Source organism: Globicephala melas, chromosome 11 (genome assembly GCF_963455315.2).
Source record: "Globicephala melas chromosome 11, mGloMel1.2, whole genome shotgun sequence".
NCBI lineage: Eukaryota > Metazoa > Chordata > Mammalia > Artiodactyla > Delphinidae > Globicephala > Globicephala melas.
In genome coordinates, this window is record NC_083324.2 from 29,038,607 (window position 1) to 29,063,386 (window position 24,780).

Here is a 24,780-nt window from a genome sequence, read left to right on the forward strand (position 1 = left end):
GGCGTGGCCACCCTGTGGGCTCTGAGTAATCTCCTTCCACCTATGGAAAACCAGACTGACTCATGGTTTTCCATGACTGACTGTAGGCAGCAGCAATTGTACATTTGAAAATTAATTCCTTTCCTGCCAACACGTTCTTTTGTGTGTTCTTGATTTCACCTCCTCTTCTCACCCACCTGGATGTAGACATTTGCAATGATCATTTACATTAAAGGAAGGTACAAGTGATGTCACGGGGGCAGAAGATCTCTCCTAGCATTGCTGGAGGTAGACAGCAGGCCCATGTCAGATGCCCCAGTACAGATCTTATGTCTGCGTTTTACTTGCTGTGTGGGCTTGGGCAAGTGACTTCCACTCTCAGTGCTTTCCTCTTCTGTAAAATCAGGATGATGAAAATACCTCCTTACAAGGCTGTTAAGAAGAATAAGTGAGATATTTACATGAAGCATTTAGCTTAGTGCCTGGTTTATACCAAGAGCTGCAGGACTATTAGCTCATTACTAGTATGATTAACAAATGCAAATTTTTAATAAGTTAACTGCACAAGTTTTCTGACTGTCTCTACATGGTGGGTGTCCGTGCGAGGTGTTCTTGCTGGCTTCACATGTATAGAAATGCTGACCCCGAGTACTCTTTTCAGAAGCGGCACCTCTGAGCTTTATAAAGCTGTGGAAAGAACATTCTTATCCCTGTGCCATAGTCACTTCTAGACAGTGTTCAGCATGGTGATCGTTGTGGATGAGGGAGCAGCTACACTGGACACAGGTAGAGTGTCACACCTGGGTTAGGCCACTGCTTCTCACCTCTGATACTGGTCTCCATCACCTTTCCTCAAACCCCACCGTAAGCCCTCATCTTGTCCTGCCCTTCTCCGAGTAGTGCTTGGGTAGCCAGTTTGTTTTACTGAGACAAGCTTTGAGGTCTTAGCTGATAGGTGACCTTGATCAAGTCATTTCACTTCTATGGGTTTTGTTTCCTAAATATCTACTGTATAGGCTGTTGGGGTTTAAATGAGCTAATGCAGGTCAAGGGCTAACATAGGCCCTGGCACACAGGAGGATTCAATCCATGCTCATTTGTTGTCATTGGTACAAGTCTCCTGCTGCTGTTGAAGGCTAGGAAGTCCAGGAAGGAATGGATTTCAGGTCAGTCCTGTCTTCCTCCATTAACTACAAAGACCTCCCTGTCATGTTTCAGGGGGGACCAGCTCATTCTTCAAACTGTATCTTTCTGTCTCCTATGGATCTGGGCCTGTCCTTAGGTGCTCAGAAAACTGTATAGATGTCAATTAATATTTATCCAGCACCTCTCGTGTTTGAGGCCAACATGCTGGACACTGTGGGAGATGTCAAGGAAGGTTTGTATAGGACAGATCACCCAGATGATTGTTTTTTCCTTTTTTTTTTTTTTTTGTGGTACGCGGGCCTCTCACTGTTGTGGCCTCTCCTGTTGCGGAGCACAGGCTCCGGATGCGGAGGCTCAGCGGCCATGGCTCACGTGCCCAGCCGCTCCGTGGCATGTGGGATCCTCCCGGACCGGGGCACGAATCCGTGTCTCCTGTATCGGCAGAACAACTCTCAACCACTGCTCCACCAGGGAAGCCCTCACCCAGATGATTGTAAGAGCCTCATTTTTTCTTTTGAAGTCAGGCGGAGATCAAGAGAAGTAAGAAAATGACCAATTAGTCTTCCCTTTTGAGAACTCTCAGCTCCAGTGAGCCCTTATACAAGTGAGGAGGAGGACAAGGAAGAATGAAACAGTACAGCCTTATTATAAGGGAGGCAATAGCCAGTATGTAAATGAGTACACCAGGCAGGAAAGCTGCTTTGAGTCAGTGTGAATCATAAGACCAAAGTGAATGCACAATAGCCCCCCTGCGAACTCCAGCTCTCCTGAAGAAGCTTGCCTATAGAAAGAAACATCCCGCCTAGCCTGAACAATGGAGCCACGTGATGGGATTCAGGTGTGGATCTCAGTCTGCATGCTCGTTAGTGCTCCATGATGCTCCCCTGTAGGCAGTTGGAGCCTCATTACTGTTTGTAGGAGTAAGCTAATAATTAAGAGTTCTGAGATTCCAAATGGTGACAAATAGAATGAAGCAGTAATGAGATGGATGGGAATGGAGATCCCCTGATGAGTGCCGATCATGGTGAGGGACGAGGACATGAAAAAAGACACCATTGCCACTCCTAGAGATACTGAGAAATACCTGTTGGTCTGTGGCACAGGGAAATGGGAAGGCATTTATCAGGCACTAAAAAGTGAAGCTACCCTGGATGGAACCTTGGATAAGGCTGTGCTGCAAAATCCGTTCTGGAGGGAAGATGGGTTAAGACTTGGACTGACTTCAAATTCATGTTTTATATTTTGTGGTAGTGAAATATGCAGACGTGGGAGTGGGGAGGAGCCCTGCTTCAAGATCCTGTGAGAATTTCTCTTGATTATCTGCTGCTGCAACAGGTCTGACGATGTTGGTTCTAATGAGAACCTAATATCGAGACTATAGTTTGACTTTTTGTGATTTCATTTAACCAACATCTTCTGAGGACTGCGAGAAGCCAGTTGGATGGGTGGTCTGGAGTGGCTTTGAGTTCAAGGCCTTGAACTTAGATCTTACCATTAAATGAGCTTCCCATATGCTGTTGAACAGGATTGAAGGAAGATCCTTCATACAGTTCTGAACTTGTACCTTCTCTGGATCATACAACCTGAGGTAGACTGTTAATAGGTTTTATCCTTCATGTAATTATCTTCTGAATAGCACAATTAGAAATTGCAGAATATGGTAGCACACTTAAAATAGAAGTACGTCCATCTATAAATTGCTAGTGACACGTAGCTGTAATCGACACTGTAAGTAGCCTTACCATTCCATTTTTAGTGAAAACCTATGAGTGGCATAGCTTCACCACAAAAAATCAGGAATTCCACATTAGTTAAAAAAAATTGTTTTAAAAAGTAAAGAACCCTGGATGTCTCTTAACCTCTGAGAGGCCTGTGCCCTGATGAAGGGATGCTAACATGTGGTTCCAGCTTCTGGAAGATTGCGGTTGATAGGTTTACCATACCAGCCGTTGGCACCAGTTCTAAGTTGATGTCCTCACATGTCTATCCATAGAGATGAACTCTTAAAAATCTTTTATGGCTATGTAAAAACTACAGTATTAATGGGAATGCAGTAGAAAATGATTACTCCAGAAAGATACATGACATTAAGGTGATTTTTCAACCTGTAATTCTTTTCCTTAAGTATTGTTTTAATATCATAACCTGTAAGTTCTCTTCTGCCATTGCTGTTCCTATGAAGATACAGTTTGGGTTACTTCTCCTGTTAAGATGAATCTCAGCTTGCATCAGACTGAGAAGTCATGCCATACTTTGTCCTTCAGTTGAGAAATCTTCCTTTTTATTCAGGCTTCTCTCTTTGCCACCCGAGCTGGCTATCTACAAGCACAGGCTGTTGATTTTCTAAATGGCTCTAGGCCTCGATGCTGGTGTTAAAGACCTTCACCATCTGTATTTGCTTTGACAGGATACATTTTTTAAATGACATAAGTAATTTCAAATTTTATACATTTTTGTACGCATGGTACTGTGTTTAATACTCAAGGTCAAGTTGAAATGTAAAACACATAGAAGTCACTCATTCATTCCCTATATCTTTCTCTACTTGATGAAAGGAACTTTAGGAGCAATTTTTTTTTTTTTTTTTTTTTTAAAAGGTGGGCTCTTTTTGAAGAGCATCCCTCCAGTGGATCAGTGGGAGAAGGGGGCTGGCAATTCACATTACACAAGGGTATTTGAAAAAATTCCCTTCAAATAGATTCTCCAGTGCCTAGTCATAGTAGAAAGTAAAAGTATGCAGAAAAGGTAGTAGAATTGATTCCAAACCCATTTTCTCAGAGGAAAATCATTCTTAATTTTTAAATTTCCTATATGTACATGTATACACAGAAATGATTTTAAAATAGTTTAATATGTGTGCTCACTATTCTTTGAAAATAAATGACATATTTATGTAGCATGAATATAAAGCTCTATTATATCTATATAAATACAAGGTTATATATAATTATATAAATACAAGATTATACGTGTTATAATTATATAAATATAAGGTTATGTATTTCATAAATACAAGGTTTTATCTTCCTTATTTGTATTTCATTCTCTCATTGGATGAATTACCTACAAAGCCGATGTCATTATTGAGGGGTGGGTGGTGGCAAGAATGTAATAGGTCCAAAGAGCTCTGGGGCACTTCAGGGAGTAGGTGTAAATACTTGTCTGGAAATTGGCAATGAATGGGCAGGAATAAGGGGCTCTTGGCCCTCACTGCACATTAGAATTACCATGGGAACTCTGAAAAACAACAAAACTAAAAAAGACCCTGATGCCCAGGTCTCAGCCAGACCAATTAAAATGAAATATATGGGAGTGGGCTGTTGGTGAGTATGTTGAGAAATTGGAGCCTTAATTCATTGACGGTGGTCATGTAAAATGATGGAGTCACTAAAGAAAACAGTTTAGCCATTCCTTAAAAGTTAGAGAGTTTCCATAGGACCCAGCAGTGCTACTCCTAAGTATATCCCCAAGAGAACTGAAAACATAGATCCACATAAAAACTTGTGCCTGGGCTTCCCTGGTGGCGCAGTGGTTGAGAGTCCGCCTGCCGATGCAGGGGACACGGGTTCGTGCCCCGGTCCGGGAAGATCCCACGTGCCGCGGAGCGGCTGGGCCCGTGAACCATGGCCACCGAGCCTGCCTGTGCTCTGCAACGGGAGAGGCCACAACAGTGAGAGGCCCGCATACCGCAAAAAAACAAAACAAAACAAACAAAAAAAAACTTGTGCCTGAATGTTCATAGGAGCACTGTTCATAATAGCCAAAATGTAGAAACAACCCAAATGTCCATAAACTGATTAATGGATTAAAAAAATGTAGAATATACTTAAAATGGGATATTATTCAGTCTTTAAAAGGAATCAGCTACTGAAAAATGCTACATGGATGAGCCCGGAAAACATTATGCTAAGTGAACCAGACACAAAAGGGTACATACTATATGATTCTGTTTATATGAAATGTTTAGAATAGGCAAATCCATAGAGACAAAATAGATTGTTTTCCAGGGGCTGCAGGGAGGGGTAAACGTGGATCAACTACCTGGAGTTTCTTTTGGGGGTGATGAAAATATTCAGAAATTAGATAGTAGTGATACTTGCACAACTTTGTGAATGTACTGAAAACCACTGGATTATACGCCTTAAAATGGTAAACTTTATGGTATAGGAATTATATCTGAAGTTTAAAAAAATCTTAGGAAAGGAAACTTGAGCATGAGGACCTTTTGTAAGCTCCTGAGATGATTTTAATGTACAATAATAAATACCTTTTTTTTTTTTAAATTGAAATTTGAAAACTGAACACACTGTAGCTTAAATCTTCTTCATCATGAGCTTCTCATCGCTCACTGACTGCAGCACGAATCAAGGCCCTGCATGATCCGGTCCCTGCCTACCTTTCAAACCCATCTCCTCACTTCTTTGTCTTGCTTTTTATTCTCAGACTCCACCATCCCACTGTTCCTTCCATTCCTCTAAGACCTTAAGCTCCTTCTTGTGTTGGCATTTGCTGTTTCCTCCACTGGGAACCTTCTGTCCGCAGATACTCAGATATAGTGGGCTCTTCCTCATTCAAATCCCAGATCAAATGTTAGGTTCCCTTTCCATTGACATTAAACCAGCCACTTCCACCTTGTTCAAGTCACTACCTGTTTTTGCTCCCTGATTATTTCCTTCACAATCAGAAATGTTTTTGCTTGCTGACTGGTTTGTGGTCTCCACCACTTGCCGTTCCTCCTTACCCTACCCCTAGAATGCTCCGTGAGTGTAGGGGCTGGTACTTTCACCCCTAGAATAGTACCTAGAATATTACAAGTACATAATATTTGTTGAATGAATAAATAAGTGATGAGAGTTTAAGGAGCAACCATTTCAAGGAAAGATTATTTCAGTGTAATCAATCCCTGAAAATCTTTGTTGGAGAAGGGGAAGGACCAGTGAGAGTAAGATTAGAGATGCTACATAAGCACATGTTGGAAAACAAAGTGATGGGAGGGGAGCAGAGTAGTTGATGAAGTGAGATCTTGAAGAAGTAGTTTGCATTTTCAAATACCTGTGTGTTTCCTGTTTATAAATAGTTGAGCTTGAGTATTTTTTTCTGACTTGTTAAAAATTGAAAAATTTTCTTCAGTGACACCATGGGTTGATGACTTAATACACTTTACTAAAATTTGGGTTTTTTTCTTTGTATAAAAATGTTACAGGTACACTTCTGTGTGCTTGAATTCTGAGACACTTTAAGCTGTCTTCTCTTTTTGTTCTTGTTATCTTCCTGTGGGGTGTTCTTAGGCTGTCTTTTGTGGAATTTTGATGTGTGCCTGTAAGCTTAGAATGTTTTATAAATTATCTAAACCTGAATATATGTCTCCAGCTATCCATTTATGTACGTTGATTGTTTTCCAAGTCTTCAATAAAATTTGTTTGAGAGCCTGGCCAGCTGAAAGCGTCAGTTAGATGACAAGTAATTTTTCCTGTTGTTAGTCTTGGGATCCATTAGCCAGCAGCTTTCAAATGTATGTACTTTTTTGGTTAACATTTGGTTGCCCTGTTTTTAAATGAAGTGAATTGAAATAGAAACATATTTACTCATCAGTAGAAGTGTCTGGAGTTACTTGCGGTATGGCTTCTTCTGACCCCCAAAAAGGATTGGTCATGCTTTCTAGGGTTGGTTTAGAGTTCTGCTATTTGCTGAGTCATGTCAGGATATAAAAATGACAGATTATTTTTAAAGTAAGTCCTATCACTCCCAGCCATAATGGAATAACATGTTTATTTTTCAAGGTAAAAAAAATATATACAAGTTTTTCATTCTTTTAACCAGAAGAACATTATTTCCTTTTCATCATGTCTGGCTCCTTGGTTGCCTAGGAGATGTCAGTTTTCATGATTGCTAAAGCAGATTGCTTTAGCTAGGATAGTTAGAAGAAGTCATTTCTCACTATATCATATTCCTAAATAATAACAAATTTTTGTTAGTGATTTGGAGAATCAGAATGCCCAGTGCTGACAAAATTATGGGGAAATGGCCCTTCTCCCTGTACTACTACCAAATGTAAATTTGTGGAAGCATTTCCTGAGAGATATTCGGCAGTACATATCAATAGCCTTGAAGAGTCAGTATCCTTTGAACACAGTGATTCTCAAATCTAGGAATTGATACATGAGAAGTAAAGAGTTGCATAAATGTCGATGTATGAAGGACTTTCCTCATAGGATTTTTAGGAGGATTATGAAGAAATTGCTTAGAATGAGGTAAGTAGGGAGTAACTGTTAGCTGTTACGTCTATTTAATCAGATATTGCTCTGTCTGTAGAATAGAGAGGTTGACAATCATCTAATGGTAGTGTAGTGCCAAAATGTGTTTTTTAAAAAAATTTTGCTTAACTAAAAATTATATGCCATTTATATGAAAAGCACTATTCCAAGCAACTTGCCATTAACTTGCTTACTAGCTGACAAATCACAACTGTTTACTGAATAAAATTGGCCTTTACTTTTTGCCAGGGTAAAATACTAACAACAATACGATGACTGGCATTTATCGTATACTTATTAAATGCTTTACGTGTGTCCTTGGGAAGTATTATTGTTATCTCCATCTCACAGACTGACCCTTGAGCTGTATTCTTTATTATTTTTTTAATTAATTTTTATTGGAGTATAGTTGCTTTACAATGTTGTGTTAGTTTCTGCTATACAGCAAAGTGAATCAGTCATACGTATACATATATCCCCTCTTTTTTGTATTTCCTTCCCATTTAGGTCACACAGAGCACCGAGTAGAGTTCCCTGTACTTTGAGCTGTGTTCTTAACCTCATCACCCTAGAGGTTCTGCTAGAGAGTTGGGCTAAGGATGGAGAATTCTATTCAAAAATCTGTTGTTTTAGAAAGCTCCCAAGATAATTTCAATAAACCTAGCTTTGGAACTAGTGCTTGGGGGAAGTACTTATCAAACTTTAATGTGCATATAACACAACTGGGAAGCTTGTTAAAATACAGATTGATGCAGTAGATTTGGGGTCGAGCCTGGGAATATGCATTTCTAACAACTCTCAGGTAAAGCAGAGGTGGTTGACAAGCAGACCACACTTCGAGTAGCTAGCCTGCTATGTGGCTTGTGAAAATATTCAGACTTTTCACTTGTCGCAAAGAAATCATTCACTGTAGGGAAAGGTAATCATGGGATAGTGGTCTGTGGTCTGGTGGTTAGGATTTCACATCCTCAAGAGCATGGCCTGTTTTGCTGCAGTCCTGAGTTTCTCAAACTTGAGTTGTTGGGTTTTGAAGATTAACATTCGCAAAAAGGAGCTTATATTTTGCGTTTCCATTTAGTGAAATAATATGAAAATAACAAACAGGCATATATTTTGGATCACCAGTTGACTGTCGTAGAGTATTGCCATGTGGTTTTGGCACCAAGGAATCCCCTAAAGTGACAATTAACTTTAATTCATCATTTCTGAAGGTGGGGTTCCTGAAGTCCTAAATTCCCAAGTTTGAGAAATTCTTAAATAGTCTCCTGTATAAATAGTATCCTCTAAAGGAGACCTTCTAAGGGTCAGAGTGACTTTGACTAAGCCATTTGACTTGCTAGACTTACTCAACATCTCTAAAATGAGAGGACTAGGTCTAAGTCATCTTTTTGGTCCTTTTCTGCTCAAAAATTCTAGGGTTGACTTTTCTTTTTCTTATTTTTTTTGTTTGTTTTTAATGAAGTACAGTTGATTTACAGTGTTGTGCAGTCTCTGCCGTACAGCAAAGTGACTCAGTTATACACATATATTCTTTTTTTTACTATTCTTTTCCATTATGGTTTATCACAGGATATTGAATATAGTTCACTGTGCTATACAGTAGGACCTTGTTGTTTATCCATTCTATATATAATAGTTTACATCTGCTAATCCCAAACTTCCAATCCATCTCTCCCTCAAGCCCCTCCCCCTTGGTTCTGTATGTCTGTGAGTCTGTTTCTGTTTTGTAGATAGGTTCATTTGTGCCATATTTTAGATTCCACATATAAGTGATATCATATGGTATTTGTCTTTCTCTTTCTGACTTACTTCACTTAGTATGATCATCTCTAGTTGCATCCTAGGGTTGACTTTTCTTTTTTGAGACAACGTTAGGAGAGTATGGCACTTATCTTAGTTGGACGTTAACATAACATTTGCAGGCATATCAGGAAGAAACCTGATCTACTCCGAAGTGAGCCGTTGTTATCTACTGTTGTTACTGGGGGAAATTCCACATTCTGGGACATTTTCTTTTGTGGCTGTTGAACCTTTTTCCACTGCAAGTTAGGTTGCCTATCTAGCCCTATCAAAAAATGGCCAATCAAATTCACCAACTCACAAAATTAAGTGTGAATAGTAGAGACCTTTTCATTACTTATAGAAGGTAGAGAGGTCAAGAGAAGGTACAGATAACTTTTGTAGCTGAAAAGATGGGAAATGGAGACTCATTAAATACCTGGAAGTCACATATTTTTAGTTCAAAACAAGTTGTTACTAAGGAATACAAATTTAAAAATTAATTGGCTAAAAACATGACTTTTGTTTTCATTAATATACTCTGTCATTGTCTATATAGAGACTCATGCAGGCCTCAGTCACTGTTTCTGGAATGAGCCTAGTCCCTTCTATGTCTGTCTTAGCTAAGGCCCACTAATAAGACCAAGACCCTAAACCTTAGACTGAGGTCCCAAACTCAGTACTTTGTTCTCTGGATGCCAGAAGCCATCATCTTCACATTTATTAAGAAACAGATCCCAGGAGAAGATTTTCCCCTGAGAATCCCACAGAATATTGGTACATCCAGCCTTCTTGTTTGGTTAAAAAAAAAAAAATCAGCAATTTTACTTTAGCTTAAAATAAAATTGCTTTCTGCAGTTTTCATGTGAGAGGAAACTATTTAATATTTATCTCAGCCTTGCAGACAGTTTCCGATCCTGGAGTTGCAGGAATCTTCCCATCACACAGTATTGGCCCTTATACTTCTCTCTACCTTTGTTCCGTTTATAGTTCCTGGAGTATTTTTTTCTCCACTGAAATTAAAACTTGAGGAAGCATGTCTGCTAGCAGCACAAGTGGGCAGAATTTTACCACAATTAAAGAAGAGGCAGAATTGGATTTGAGCAAGGAAATATTAAAATATTACCATTTGGGGCTGCCTATGTCATGTGACAGACATAGTGAGATTTGCATCATATACTCTGTCAACCATTTTTTAAATTTTTATTTTATTGAAGTATAGGTAGTTTACAATGTTGTGTTAGTTTCAAGTATACAGCAAAATGATTCAGTTTTATATATATAGGGTTGGCTAAAAAGTTCATTTGGGTTTTTCATAACATCTTAGGGAAAAACCTGAATGAAGTTTTTGGCCAACCCAATATATACATATATATATATACATATATATATATATACATGTGTGTGTATATATATGTATATGTGTATGTATGTGTATATATATACACATGCACACACACACATATACAAAAATATATGTATATATTCTTTATCAGATTCTTTTCCATTATAGGTTATTACAAGATACTGAGTAAAGTTTCCTGTGCTATACAGTATCTGTCATCCATTAGTTTCAGGTGAGATATCTGAGGGTGAGAAGTTCAGTGAATTGCTGAGGATCAGGGATTGATAAAACCAAGACTCAAGTGCGTGTGCTTTGAATACTCATTCCACCTCTTCATGCTTCCTCTCGACAAAGGGTAGTTTGTGAGTTGTGTAGGCATACCAAAAGGGAAGGAGCAGTGAAGAGGGCAGTTAACATGTCAAATTGTTGGCAGGCTGAACTCATGAGAAGAAATGCACTAGAAATAAATGAGCTCATTGGCAAGAGTAATGCCTGAGAAGGAGGGAAGTGAGAGACAGGGTAGCCTCGAGTAGAGGACAGATGGGTCATAATTAAGCCTAATATGTAACACTAGGAACCAGCATTGTGGATGGCTTATATTCATGCTGATATTCATCAGCAGTCAGATGGATTGAGGCTGTCTCCCAAAGGTGTCAGGAAGAAAAAAAATATGAGAAGACTGAAGAAAGACTTGAGAGGGAGAAGGAAGAGAAGGGTTAGATATGTCGGAGAGGGAAAAATTTCCCCCTCTACCCCTCTTGAATTCTGGTGGCCAGACTAATGACAAAATTGATAACGAGAGAGATTAACAGGAGAAAAAGAAACAAATTTTAGTTCATGTGCATCGTGGTCTAGGACCTAAGAAGTGGCCAGAGCAGGCAGCTTTTATACTTTTTAGACAAAGAAACAATAAATTTGTGAGGAACTGAAAGGACAAAGAAACAAGTTTTGGATGTTCAATCAGTGAAGAATCTAAACAGAGTTTGGGCTCCGGGTAGTAAATTAAAGAAGTAACAAGGTTTGTTTATGCAGGCTTCTTGGCCTGAATTCCCTGTCTCTGGAGATGAGGGTGTTCTTCTACCTCTCGATGCCAGCAAAGCACCTTTCATAAGGGAGATTTATTTCCTGCTTTCACGGAGACAGAAAGGAGGGTTAGAGTGTCCCACTTGCATTGGCCATTTCTTAAGTAGCTTTAATACAAAATAATCCGTATGTCACTGAGGCACATTTTGGGGTGACCTTCCAGAACCCCAGCAGATAGAATCCCTGGAAGGCAGAGGAATAAACTGAGGTCAGGGAATATTTGAAAAAAATAATGACCAAGAATATAAAGAATCCCCTGAAAACTGAAGACCTTATATGGAAAAGGTTAATAGACGTCCAAACAGTAGGAATCAGGAAAGTTTTCTGTAATGGGTTAAATAATATCTCCGCTAAAAGGAACCTCAGAACTTAACCTTATTGGAAAATAAGATCTTTGCAGATATAATTAGTTAAGATGAAGTTATACTGGATTGGAGGGGGTCCTAAATCCAATGACTTGTGTCTTTGTAAGAAGAGGACACACAGAGAAGACAGCAATGACAACTTTAGTTTCTAGGAATATTATAGGGTAGATAATTGGAAAATTGTCCACTAAAAAAAATTTTGAAATATACAAATATTCACTCAAAGGCATAGTTGAGCTTTGGAAAAAAGGTGCGGGATGGGAGGCAAAAACCAAAGAGGGAGCTAAAATTCATAAGGGGAAGTAGTCCAGAGCCCATTGCTGCCTGGTGTAAGGGGATGTCTGTGGACCTTTGAAAATAAGATAAATGAAAAATATCACTGGAGTGAGCAGTAGCCAAAAAACAAAACGAGCATATCAATAACTATTTGAAATTATAACACTATATTATTTTAAAAGATCAGAAATTGGACAAGGGGAAGGTGGAGGATGAGATCTGAGAGATCCAAGGTGGTAAGTAGATGCTAAGGACAGAGATAGGGATCTACTTTTAGATATTGACAGGGAAATTGAGCCTTAGTATGGATTGTAATAAGATAATAACCACTACTGAAACAAAATAGAATGTTTTATTTTTGTACAGTAGGAAAAAACTTGATCTACCTGGAAGGTAGGAAGGAGAAAAAAGTGGAACAAAAAGATGAAATAGTATGGAGGTTAAACTAATCAAGACAGATTGTCCAATGGATAGAAAGCTAAATGCTATAATGTTTATAAAAAATTTTTAAAAGGACACAGATTGAAGATAAGGGGATGGAAAAATTTACTGTTGTAAAATACAAAATGAAAAAGGAACAATAGATCAAGGGAATAAAATAAGCAGGGACTTATGCACGTGCCATAATATAGTAAGCAGTAATTTCTGGCATTTGACATTGATTAAGCAATTGCAGTTAGAAATCTAACGCAGTGTTTTCAGAAACTGATGAAACAATTAAGACAAAAAGTAAGCAGAGGAAGATTTGGATGACAAACAGTGAATTTGCTGTACCACGTATGTAGAACTGCTTAGTCAACAAATGCAGCATATATTTTGTAGGGCATGTGGATTAGGCCCATGCTTCAACTTTTAATGCACCAGGAAGGAAGCCTCAAATTCTAATAAATCAACACTGTCGAGGTTCTATTCTCTAACTATAGTGCTTTAAAATCACTCATTATTAATAGAAAGATAGCAAATGCATTCCGTACGTTGGAAATGAAAAGACATACTATGAAATAACCCTCAGGTTAAATAGGAAATGATAACAAGAATAGCACAGTTTTAAAGCTGAGTGATAATAAAAGCACAATAGTTCACAATTTGAGAGAGATAGCTAATGGAGTACTTTGATGGCAATATATAGCTTTTGTTACCGAAGAGAGAACTAGAAAGTCTGCAACTTCACAAGCTCAATGTTTGACTCGAGTAATTAGAAAAACTGCAACATGGTAAATCTTAAGAAATAAGGAAGGAAAAAAAAGGGGGGACACAAATATAAACACAGAAAATAAGGAACAAAATAGAGAAAATTAATAAAAACAAAGAACCAAAAAATGGTCCTTTGAAAAATTTCATAGGCTAGATATAATAATCTGTTAAAAATATATATAAATTTTTACCAGTACAGATGAACACAAGTGAAAAGGATATATGGCTAAAAAATTAATGCAAGAAAACACTTAACAATCATTAAATAAATTGTAATGATAATCAGAACTACACATCCCTGAAATATAAAAAGAGGCCCAGACAGTTTGACAAGCAAGTTCTATTTAATTCTCAAGGAACAGAAAATCCTGTTCGTAAAACTTCATATAGAGCAAAGAAAGAAGCCAAGCCATTAAGTTTAATTTTGAAAACAAAAAACAGGTAAAAAATATTGGCCAACTTGACTCATGACATTGAAAAACACAGAGAATTCAAATTTAGCAAGTTATTAAAAAATAGTACATTGTGACTAAGTTGAATTAATCATAAAAGTGAAAGGATGTTTCACTGTTTAAAAAAATCTTTCACTGTAATTTACCACATTAATGGCAAAGAATGAGAGATTGGGTGATCAATGATAAAGAAAAAGCATTTAATAAAGTTAAGTTTTTTTTTTCCAGATGAAATCAACTCTTTTGAGCAAACTTGAAATAGGGAATTTTTTAGCTTTTTAAAGGCTTTCTCCTAAAAACCTATTGCAGATGTCATTTTTAATGGAGAAAACAAAACTTGAAACTCATTCCTGTTAAGATTGGGAGCAAGACAAGAATGCCTGTGTTGCTTCTACTTACCAACGTATTACCAGATACCTGACCAATGCAGTAAGACAAATACAAGTAGAATAAGTGAAATGAAATATATAATTATTATTTCTAAGTAAAATCATTTATATAGAAAACCAAAGAGAATCAGCTGAAACTATTAACAGCAATAAAAGAGTTCATCTAGGTTGCCAGCTTATAAGAACAACATAAAAAAATCAATAGCTTTTGTCTGTACTGGGAGTAACCAATTATAAACTATGATGATGATAGGATACCATTTACAATACTGACATAAACTAAAAGCTATCTAGGAATAAATCTAAGAAAGAATTCATAAAACATATAAGAGAAATTTAAAACCCTATTACAAGAGTTTTATTTTAGTATTATAGAGCATAAATGTAGCATTTATAAATGGATTGGTTGAATATTGTGAAGATGTCATATTTAGCCCATTAAAATTTAAATTCAGTGCAGTTCTAATCAATGCCTGAGCAAGAGTCTTTTTGAAGGGGTGTAGTTGAATCTAAAATTTATTTAAGAGAATAAATAAAGAAGCACCTTCTCTTTACAAAGCATGAACATTATACAGCAGGAGTTGGCAAACTACAGTCCACAAACCAAATCCAGGCTGCTGCCTCTTCTTACAAATAAAGTTTTATTGGGACACAGCCACATCCATTCCTTTATTTATTGTCTATGGTTGCTTTCATACTTCCATGATAGGGTTGAGTAGTTACAACAGACTGAATCTGACCCTTTAGAGAAAAAAAATTGTCTCCCCTTGTTCTCCAGCATCTAGCACAGAAACAGAATATAATAAAGTCCAGACTCACCCCTGTGTACATATGGGAACTCAGTGTTATCATTCCCAGCAATTGGTGCTAGGAAATTTGGCTCACAAAATGAGAAAAATGAAACCATTTCTGTACTTCATACCATAAACAAAGCTCCAAGTAGATTAAATACCTAACTGTTAAGAATGAAAATATTTATAAAGCTGATAGATGAAAATTTAAGATTACATTTTTTTTTTTTTTGGCGGTACGTGGGCCTCTCACCGTTGTGGCCTCTCCCGTTGCGGAACACAGGCTCCGGACGCACAGGCTCCAGACGTGCAGGCTCAGTGGCCATGGCTCACGGGCCCATCCGCTCCGCAGCATGTGGGATCTTCCCGGACCGGGGCACAAACCCGCATCCCCTGCATTGGCAGGTGGACTCTCAACCACTGCGCCACCAGGGAAGCCCAAGAATACATTTTTGTAACCTTATGGTAGAGAAGTGTTAGTTTCACAATATTCACAGAGAACAAACCATAAAAAAAATTGAATACATCAAGATGAATGCTTTTTGTCCAATGGAGTGTACGATAGAAAAACTAACAGATGGTGAAAATACAACTGTCATGTTTAATAGACCAAGATCAATATTTAAATATATAAGGGACTCCAGAAAAATCCAAAAATAGGAGGGAAGAAACCAATACAAAAGAGGGCAAAGTACGAATTGGCGATTCATAGAAGGAGAAACATGCACGTACACATATCACATTGGAGACAAGCTAATTAAAAATAAAAGATGCCTTTTGCCTATCAATAAACCTTGGAAATCAGATACTGCCAAGTGTTGGCAAAGATGTGGGAAAATAGAAATCTGCATATATTGCTTCAAGGATTGCAAAATGGTGCATATTTTTAAAAATCTAAGTATGTATCAATACCTAAGGTAAAACCCAATAATAGGACTCTAGCTTAGACACCCAGGGAAATACATGTAAGTATGGTCATTAGTGTTATTTGTGGTGAAAGACTGGAGAAAGCTAGTTCTTCAGTACTAAAAGAATGGACAAGAAAAATGACAGTGGAATGCAGTGAGAGAATAAGCAGTGAGAAAGAGTAAATTACATCTGTTTATAACAACATGAATGAGTCTGTAAAACAGTGTTGAGAGAAAAAGGCAGAATGAGTTTTAAAGCACGATACAACTTCTGTACAAATTTAAAAAGTACGTACAAGAGCCCTATATATGTTTGATGTATAAAATATTTATAAAACTGCCGTGAAGCTTATAAATACATTAATTATATTTAAAAAAATGAAGCCCTGTCGTGGGAGAGGAAGGAACGAGTTTGGGCATAGAGGAAGAAATGAAAATGATGATAAGAAGAAAAATGAAATCTAGAGGAGAGCCTTTCATGGACTCATAGTAGTAGCTCATCAGCTAGAGCCTATGCTTAAGTCAACTCTGTACAATTATCTGTTAGAGGAAACAAACTCCAGGGGCATAGAATCCTTCCAGCACTGTTAGATCCAGGTGCTCAAACAGTGTCGTCAGGTATGGGTCTCTGTGTATCTTGGCTTTCCTAGCCTCCGTGTTGGCTCTAATATCAGACAGCCTCTTGTTGGTATATCCTCTAGCTCTTCCAGGTTCATGTCCTACCAGTTTGGCATCTTAGAAGAAAGAAAGCCCTTATCCCCATAGTATCAGCAGTAATCCTTCCATGGATATCCTTCCTTTGATTGGCTCGTTCTTTGTCCTGTGTCCACTCCTGAGTCACTCATGTGACAAAAGACTACTGATGCCTGGGTCACTTTCCCATCCCTAGAACCAGGCAGTAGGAGTGGCCCAACATATGGAATATGGTGGGGTATTACCCACGGAAAAATTAGGGTGGTATGGCCAAAACTACAGAAAATGGATGCTGGGCAGGCAAAAAAAACCCCAAAAAAACCCCACACAAATAGCTTTAGGGCACTTGAATCAATGCTGTTTGTAGGATGATTGAAATGAATTGCATGTTTATTCTAGAAAAACTGGAGGGAATAAATAAAGGTTAAATTCAGATATCTAAAGCACTTTCACTTGCATGATACTTGTTTCATAGAACCCTCAAGGCATAAATCCATCACAAAAAGATGGACTTAGTATGGAGGGCAACCTATAACTGCTGGAGCTGATAATCTTGGAAGGAATGGATAGTGAATGTCCTGTCACTGAGTATGTTCAAGCCTGGGCTAACAAGCTACCAGGCAAAGATTCTGCAGGAAAGGATTGGGAGAATAGTTGGGTTTGATCAGTGGTTCTGAATCATCCAGGCAGATTAAAGCATAGATTTCTGGGCCCTTCTCCCAGAGTTTCTGGTTTGATAGGTTTGGAGTAGGACTCAAGAATTTGCCTTTCTGATTTCCCCAGGTGATGTTGATGCTACTGCTCCAGGGAACACACCTTGAAAACCACTGGGTTAGATGATTTTCAACGTCCTTACTGACCTTTCTTTTTTGTGAGATGGTTGTAATTGTTCTAGAAACCAGTATTTGTGTCACTGAGGCAAAACTTCCATACTATTCCTTTGTACCTGAAATGTGTTAAGTTCCGGCTATTTGAGTGCTTCTAAAGTAGATGAATTTTGCATAGCCCTCTATCTTTTGGGTCATTGAGAATATTAGCATCATTAAACAATTGCACATTTATTGGTATGCTTTATAAAATGGTTCTCCATTTTCTGATGTCATCCTTTTTGTAGTCTTATTTCTGTTTTCCCATGAGGGGTTCGATTTTCATCAGTTTTGTAGTAGGATGGTTCCTGAATTAGAAAAATGAAGTGATTTCCCAAGGAAGGTGCGTTTTAGTCATTCAGAAAGTAACGTTGTCATGTATAGGCACTGACTGATGGAAAATCATTCCTTGGTACCCTAGCTGCCAAGTGTCAAATCTTGCTTTTCTCCTGTCTTCTCCCCACTACCTCAACCCATGGCTTTCTCCAGAAAACAGGATATGCAACATTTCACATACCTTGCTGCATAATACATCTGCATCAACCAGGAATTGTTTTCATCTTGAACTCTATTTTGTCCCTTCTTTTTCCTCAATTTTTTTCGCTTTAAGTTTTGAAATTTTACTGTAATTCTCTGGGAGTACCCCACATGCTTTTGTAATTATACACAAGGTCAAACAGTGTTTATACTTTTTCTAAATTGCTTTTGTATAAACAAAGATAAAACCATTTGAGAAAAGGGAGTCCCCACAGGTACCTATTTAAGAATGAGAAGGTTTATAGTCAATGCTTAACCATAAAAATTTTCAGCTTAGCGAAGATGATGAAACAGATGGTTAAAAATAGTACCTGACAGATTGGACCTAGTGGATTTGGGTTAAGGTGGCTCCCGAAGTGCAGAGGGGTTTAAGAAGACACATACAAGTTTTTGCTTGAAAACTGTAAATCCAACCAGCATAGAGAGAGTGGAATATTTTAGGAGGACTTACCCAGAATGCATCTTAGTGGACATTAAATGGGGAACAGCTTTAATGATGTCTTCTTTACAACTAAGAATCTGTAGTAATGGACTTTGTTTTCTTTAAAGTGGTATATGCGCTGAGCTTCTCAACTGAATTTTATAAATGTCCATTTTCTACATCATCTTCTCTTCCAGAATTCAAACCGTGAGGAAATGTCATTCAGATTCGGCCAACATCTCATCAAGCCCTCTGTGGTGTTTCTCAAAACAGAACTGTCCTTCGCCCTGGTGAACAGGAAACCTGTGGTACCTGGACGTATCCTTTTTTTTAAAGAGAAAAATTAGAAAGCCTCTGATTCTAACAGACCAAGTAAATACAGGATTGACCTCGAGGATCTGTCCGAAAAGCTAAGCAAAGATCGTCCCCGCTCCCGCTTTGGAGGAACCAGGTAAGATGTTATTCACATTTATTCTGAATCCGGTTGGTGGCACCAGTAATATGCTTGATCACTGTTGCAGAACTTCTGAAAAGAGTTGCTTAGCAACCGTGGCTTTGGAGGTGATTTTTTGCTTGACCTTTTCACTATGGTAGCTGTGTAAATAAATAGGTGCTTCTAAAATGGACCCAATGAATATCCTGAGCACTTTGTTTTCAGTTATCAATTGGGAATTTTAATAGTAAGATAGAGATTGGGTGGCCCTCTTGTGATGTGGAAGTAAGGTTATGTGAAGATTATGTGAAGATTTGAGACTGACTTGGTTTGTTTACCTCTTGGAGATCATTCAAGCTATGAATTTTAATTAAATTCAAACACATAAGTATACTTACAAAATATTTTTTTCACGTTAGGGTCTGAGATGGCATTTTCTCTTGGAAAACATCCCAGCTTCTAGATTGTTGCCCAGTGTCATTGGTGGTAGTGTATTTTATTTCCATTGACCATCAGTTTCAGTAGAAGCTTCATTCTTTGCAGTGGGAGAAGCAGGATTTGGTGAAATGCTCTGGAGAGTTATTTTTATGTTACTGAAATTATCCCTCGTGACTGTATGCATATGACATTTGTATTGATTCCTCAGAATTTTTTTTTTCTCTTTCCCCCCTAATTTAATTTACTATGCAGAGGGCAACAAAGTATAAAATTTCATATTCGAAGATAATGATCATGTCCACATTGAGGCATGATTCTACTTTGAAATAGATTTCTCAGTTATTCTGAATCTACAAATGTGTCAAAATTTTTTCCAGTGTAAGTTATATTTTTTCCGATGGGATTTTTCAAAATGCTTGAAAACTTTATGAATAATCGTCTTTCTTGGCCACGTAACTATTGTACACTGAAAAAAATACAGCTAACAAAACATGCACCAAAAGGTAACTGTGATTTCTGTGGTAGACTCTCAAATTCCTTGAATGGAAATTTTAACCTAAATTTTGTAAATCTACAAAACTAATGATGATAGCAATAAACTAGTAAATAATATATACATTTTTCTTGATAATACTTAACTCTTAAGTTTATAAAAATATTTAAAATTATAAGTATACAAGATTAGAAAATTACATTCTTCTGTTTATTGAAGTAAAAAAACTAGAATGATTTAGAAAGGATAAAAAACAACAATTTTTAAGTTGTATACCAATTTTATATTGAGTTTTTCTAAAAGACTTCGAAGTTCTTGAAATAACAGAATAATTTTATTTTCTCATTTGATATTGTTGCAAGTTTGTGGTTGCCGTTTTCCTTTGAGGAATATTTTTTTAAGCAAAATGTCTGAGAATTCCAGTGTTGAAAGAATATTGTTTAAATGCCATCTCTCGTTGGGTGCCATTTTTAATTGACTTTTGTCGGAGAACTGAGGGAACTTGGGATGAAAATGTGAATTGAGATGAACAAATCTTAATGCCTTGGACTGAAAGAACATGAAGTTGCAGAGTTGCACTTTTAAAAAAATGGTTAATAATGGAATGAACGTTGCTTTGTGATTTTTTAACTTGTTTCTTGATAGTACGAAACTTGATTTTTCATGGTCTTTTTAACCAACTCTGAAAGTGTGATGCATAGACGGGTCATATATGTGTTTGAACTCAAGTAAAGTTGAGGTGTCTACTTCAAGGAAAATGTTCATAGTGAACAGTTAGTGAATAACGACTAGTTTTGTTTCAGACGGCACTGGGATTGTCATTTTGGAAATGAGTCTTGGTCAGTCACCATCTCTTGAGTAAATGTCAAGGACAAGGGGAACATTGTATTAAATGTTTGGAAGTGTGTTTGGAAGGTAGCAAGAAGGACCCGGCCCTTTCTGGGGATGAGAGCAGTGAGAACTGGAACTTTTTTGTAATCAGTATAGTCTGTAAAGCTGTTTTACATCTACAGTGTTTAAAGTGGTTTCAGGGCATGACCCAGCAATCCCACTCCTGGGCATATACCCAGAGAAAACCATAATTCAAATAGACACATGCACCCGAATATTCATTGCAGCACTATTTACAATAGCCAAATCATGGAAGCAACCTAAATGCCCATCGACAGATGAATGGATAAAGATGTGGTACATATATACAATGGAATATTAGCCATAAAAAGGAATGAAACTGGGTCATTTGTAGAGATGTGGATGGACCTAGAGACTGTCATACAGAGTGAAGTAAGTCAGAAAGAGAAAAACAAATATCATATATTAATGCGTATATGTGGAATCTAGAAAAACAGTACAGATGAACTGGTTTACAAGGCAGAAATAGAGACACAGATGTAGAGAACAAACGTATGGACACCAAGGTGGGAAAGCAGGGGGCAGGGTGGTGGGATGAACTGGGAGATTGGGATTGACATATATGACATATATACACTAATATGTATAAAATAGATAACTAATAAGAACCTGCTGTATAAAAAATAAAATAAAAAAAGTGGTTTCAGGGCCAGTGGATAATGGATTCAGGCAATCCTTTTTATATGATGATTCTGAAACTTTATATTTTACTTTACCTTGGTACTCTGTTAGGTGACACCTGTGAGAAGAATCTTAATAAGTTACTCATTTGCTTGCAGAAAGCGATATTCTTTTGTCCCGAGATTTGGGAATTGAAGCTGTGGATGGCTCTGCCCACTAATGTTTCATAAAATAAATGGGGAGATGGCTGCAGTGGGCTTTAATCCCCGAGTGCTCTAACCCTACCTGCCCTAGGTAAGCCCCTTGCTGTGGGTCTTCTAGGTCATCTAGCTTCTTGTACCATCTCTACCCCTGGACTTCCCCAGCCCAGCCTACACCTCACTCTAAACCACAGCTCCGATGCTACCACTCTCCTGTTCTTTTGCAAACAAACCACTGATGAATATAATGAATCTCCTTTTATTTGAGGATAAAGTCCAAATTCCTTAGCATCCTTTTAAAAGATTTTCATTATCTTGACTTAACCTCCCCACTTTCCAACTATTTCCTTAAACAAGTGTTGTATTTCCCTTTACTTGTTTTTTTCCCCATCCTTTACCCTGCCTCTCTCTCCACCTTGAGATCCTTCCCATCCTTTTCATTTCAGCTAAAGTGCATCGATACCTGTTCTGCCCTCTTAGGAAAAAAATATTCCATCCTTTGTGTGACACTTGGTTCCTTATTGTCATGTTGATTCATTCAACAGTTTATTACTGAGCTACTCTGTTCCAGGCATCATGCCAAACACTGATCCCAGTCTGCATCAGACCAGAAATGTGTTCATTTCTGTCTGTCTCTGCACTGAATCGTTAGTTCCTGAGAAGGGGTGGGGGCAAAACCTACTCTTTGCACGTTCTCGTTTTCTTAGAACCCAAAAGTATTATGTTGGCTGAATTTAAAGTGAATCTGTAAACATGAGGAGCATGTGGATAGTTTCAGTTAAGACTGAAATCCTGCTTTTTCAGTCTTCCCATGCACAAAGCCCTGTCTTGTCACCATTTTATTCCAGATTTTTTAGTATCTTATTCAAGCTGTATTTTCCCAACTTTCCCTACATGCTCTGTCAGTTACAGTCCTGTTTACTTTTCTGTTATGAGTGTGCTGAGTTAAGTCTAAATGCAGTGAATGGGAAAAGATTCTTTTCCATTTTTTTTCTTTTTTAGCGTGTTAATTGGCCAATGGACAAGTCTGTATTTTAAGGGCAGTATATTGCTATCTTATGTGAACCGGAAAATTGTATTTTGTAGTTTTGATGATCTCTTTTTAACAAGAGTATTCAGGTGGCCTTTGGGGAGTGTGCCATTCAAGAGAGACTTGTAAATGTCATCTTTGAACTTGTGTTCTCTCTAACATTTTGCTCCCCCCTCTTCTACCCTTTTTTTCTTTTGACTTTGCTCACTGACTTTTTTATATCTTTCTGAGGAGGAAAAAAACTGTAAGATCAGGGACTGCAGATATGTTTTTGAAGCAAGACTATTTGCTTCATTCTCAAAAGAGCCACAACCCCTCCTTGTCCCCACCTAAAGCAAACACTCCTGCTCATTGCAAACAGTGTTTAAAGCCTATTGAATAGGCTTTGGCTTCTGTGGTACAACACCGTGGAAGCATATGTCAGAATGTCTTTAATCTATTAATTTCTTGTTACTGGAAAATGCTTTACAGCGAGTCTTGGTGAGAGAACAGAAGCATTTTGGAGATTGCATCTTCAGAATTCGGCGGCGAACGTTTTATTCATGTACCTTGGTGCAGCCCAGCTATTGTTTGTGGCTTGAAAAAATTTGAGCCAATATAGTTAATACTTCACTCCCCTTCCCTTGCATCGGGCTGTGTCTACCTCTCTTCTTGAGTTCAGCATGAAAAATGAATTTGAACATTAGTGGAATCCATTTGGGGACTGGAGCTTTTATTATAAATAAAATTATTCATTTGTTATGTCCTGTTGTTTTCAGCAGACAGTGTATTGATCTTCGGATTGCTCTTCAGAATGGCATATGGAGCTCTAATGTAAGGGGAACACGGCCACGTTTGCAGATGGGTCGAATGTGTTGTGTAATGACAGAGATAAACCTTGCTTGCTGGCCATACTATATTATACAAATCATTTGTCAACTCTTTATTGAATCAGTTGTTAAAAAGAGCAGATTTTTCCAAGCGGGAGCATCGCACACAGAATGTTATCTGGGCCAAGCCACGTTAGGATAATGCATTGAGGACAGCCTTACAAAGTGTATTTGTGAAGAATTAGACTATATAACTTAAAGGACATTTCTGCTGACATATTAGAAACAAAAGTTTGGTACAAGGGAAATTGTGTTCTAAGGTCCAACTTCAATAGATAAAAAAGAAAAATCTGGCAAATGCCTTTTAACACAAAATTTTACCTTGGTTTCCCAAGCAGTGTTAAATTTTCTCTGTTTTCAGACCATTGCCGTATTGAATACTCTTGAAATAAAGGAACAGATAATAAAAATAGCTTCATTACATAACAGTGCTTCTTATGGAATAGATGCTATAGATAAAAGTGCCCTTTTAGTCCTTCCGTAAAAATCAGAAATATTTGTCATTTCCTGAGTAGATTGTAATCTTGTGAATTTCTTTAATTGTTCAGGAAACTGCAGTTATTAGCGATCTGATGATCTTTCATTTCTCAAAAGAGCTTCTTTTTAAACCTCCCTGTACAAATAAAGTGACTGCAAGCACTATTTTAATCTTTATTACTAAAGATAGATATTTTGCTCTTAAAATGTCCCTAAGCATATGCCTTTTTTTTTTTTTTTTTTACCCTGTGTAAGCCTATTGTATATTAGCTAGCTTAAAATACCTTGGAGAGATATTCAGAGCCGATCGTGCGTCCTTTGTCCTGAGCTCTAATGGGGAAAGTTGGTTTTCTTGTGGTCATATTTTTCTTGATTTTATTTGGCAGATTTTTGTGTTCAAAATATCTGCATGTAGCAGTGATTATTCAGAGTGTTCTTATGCTGTTTCTATGGGAAAGAGTTCCATATAAATGTGCACCTACCTTTGGGTTATTAGAGTACATTGCTTCCAGCTAGAACCAGTTTTTGATGGCATTGGTCAGGAGGAACACAGGAAGCTCTTGGATGCTTTCATCATTCACTAAATTGACTGACATCTTTTTTCAGTGTCCAGAACCTGCCACAGAGGATCCTGCCAACCCCCATTGCAAGGCAAACCTTGTGTGACTGTCATCTATCTCGACCTGTCATCTGAGGAATTACTGCACAGAGAGCAAATCTGTTTTATCTCAAATGCCATCTCTTCAGTTGGTAGTGAGCTCACAGTGTTGAGTAGGATTCTGAGGCTGCATGCAGGGTCAGTGGGCAGTAACTGTCATGGGTAGCAGAG

At 37.8% G+C, this 24,780-nt stretch overlaps 1 protein-coding gene across 22 annotated transcripts in view; it reads left to right on the forward strand.

The window, feature by feature from the left end:
• Window positions 1-24,780, forward strand: part of FHIT (fragile histidine triad diadenosine triphosphatase) — a 1,458,892-nt gene that overhangs the window by 661,190 nt on the left and 772,922 nt on the right. For all 22 annotated transcript variants that reach the window (XM_060307532.2, XM_060307526.2, XM_060307530.2 and 19 more), the window contains one exon: window positions 18,676-18,796. In XM_060307532.2, the coding sequence (XP_060163515.1) occupies window positions 18,676-18,796 (121 nt within the window). The remainder of the gene's footprint in view (window positions 1-18,675; window positions 18,797-24,780) is intronic.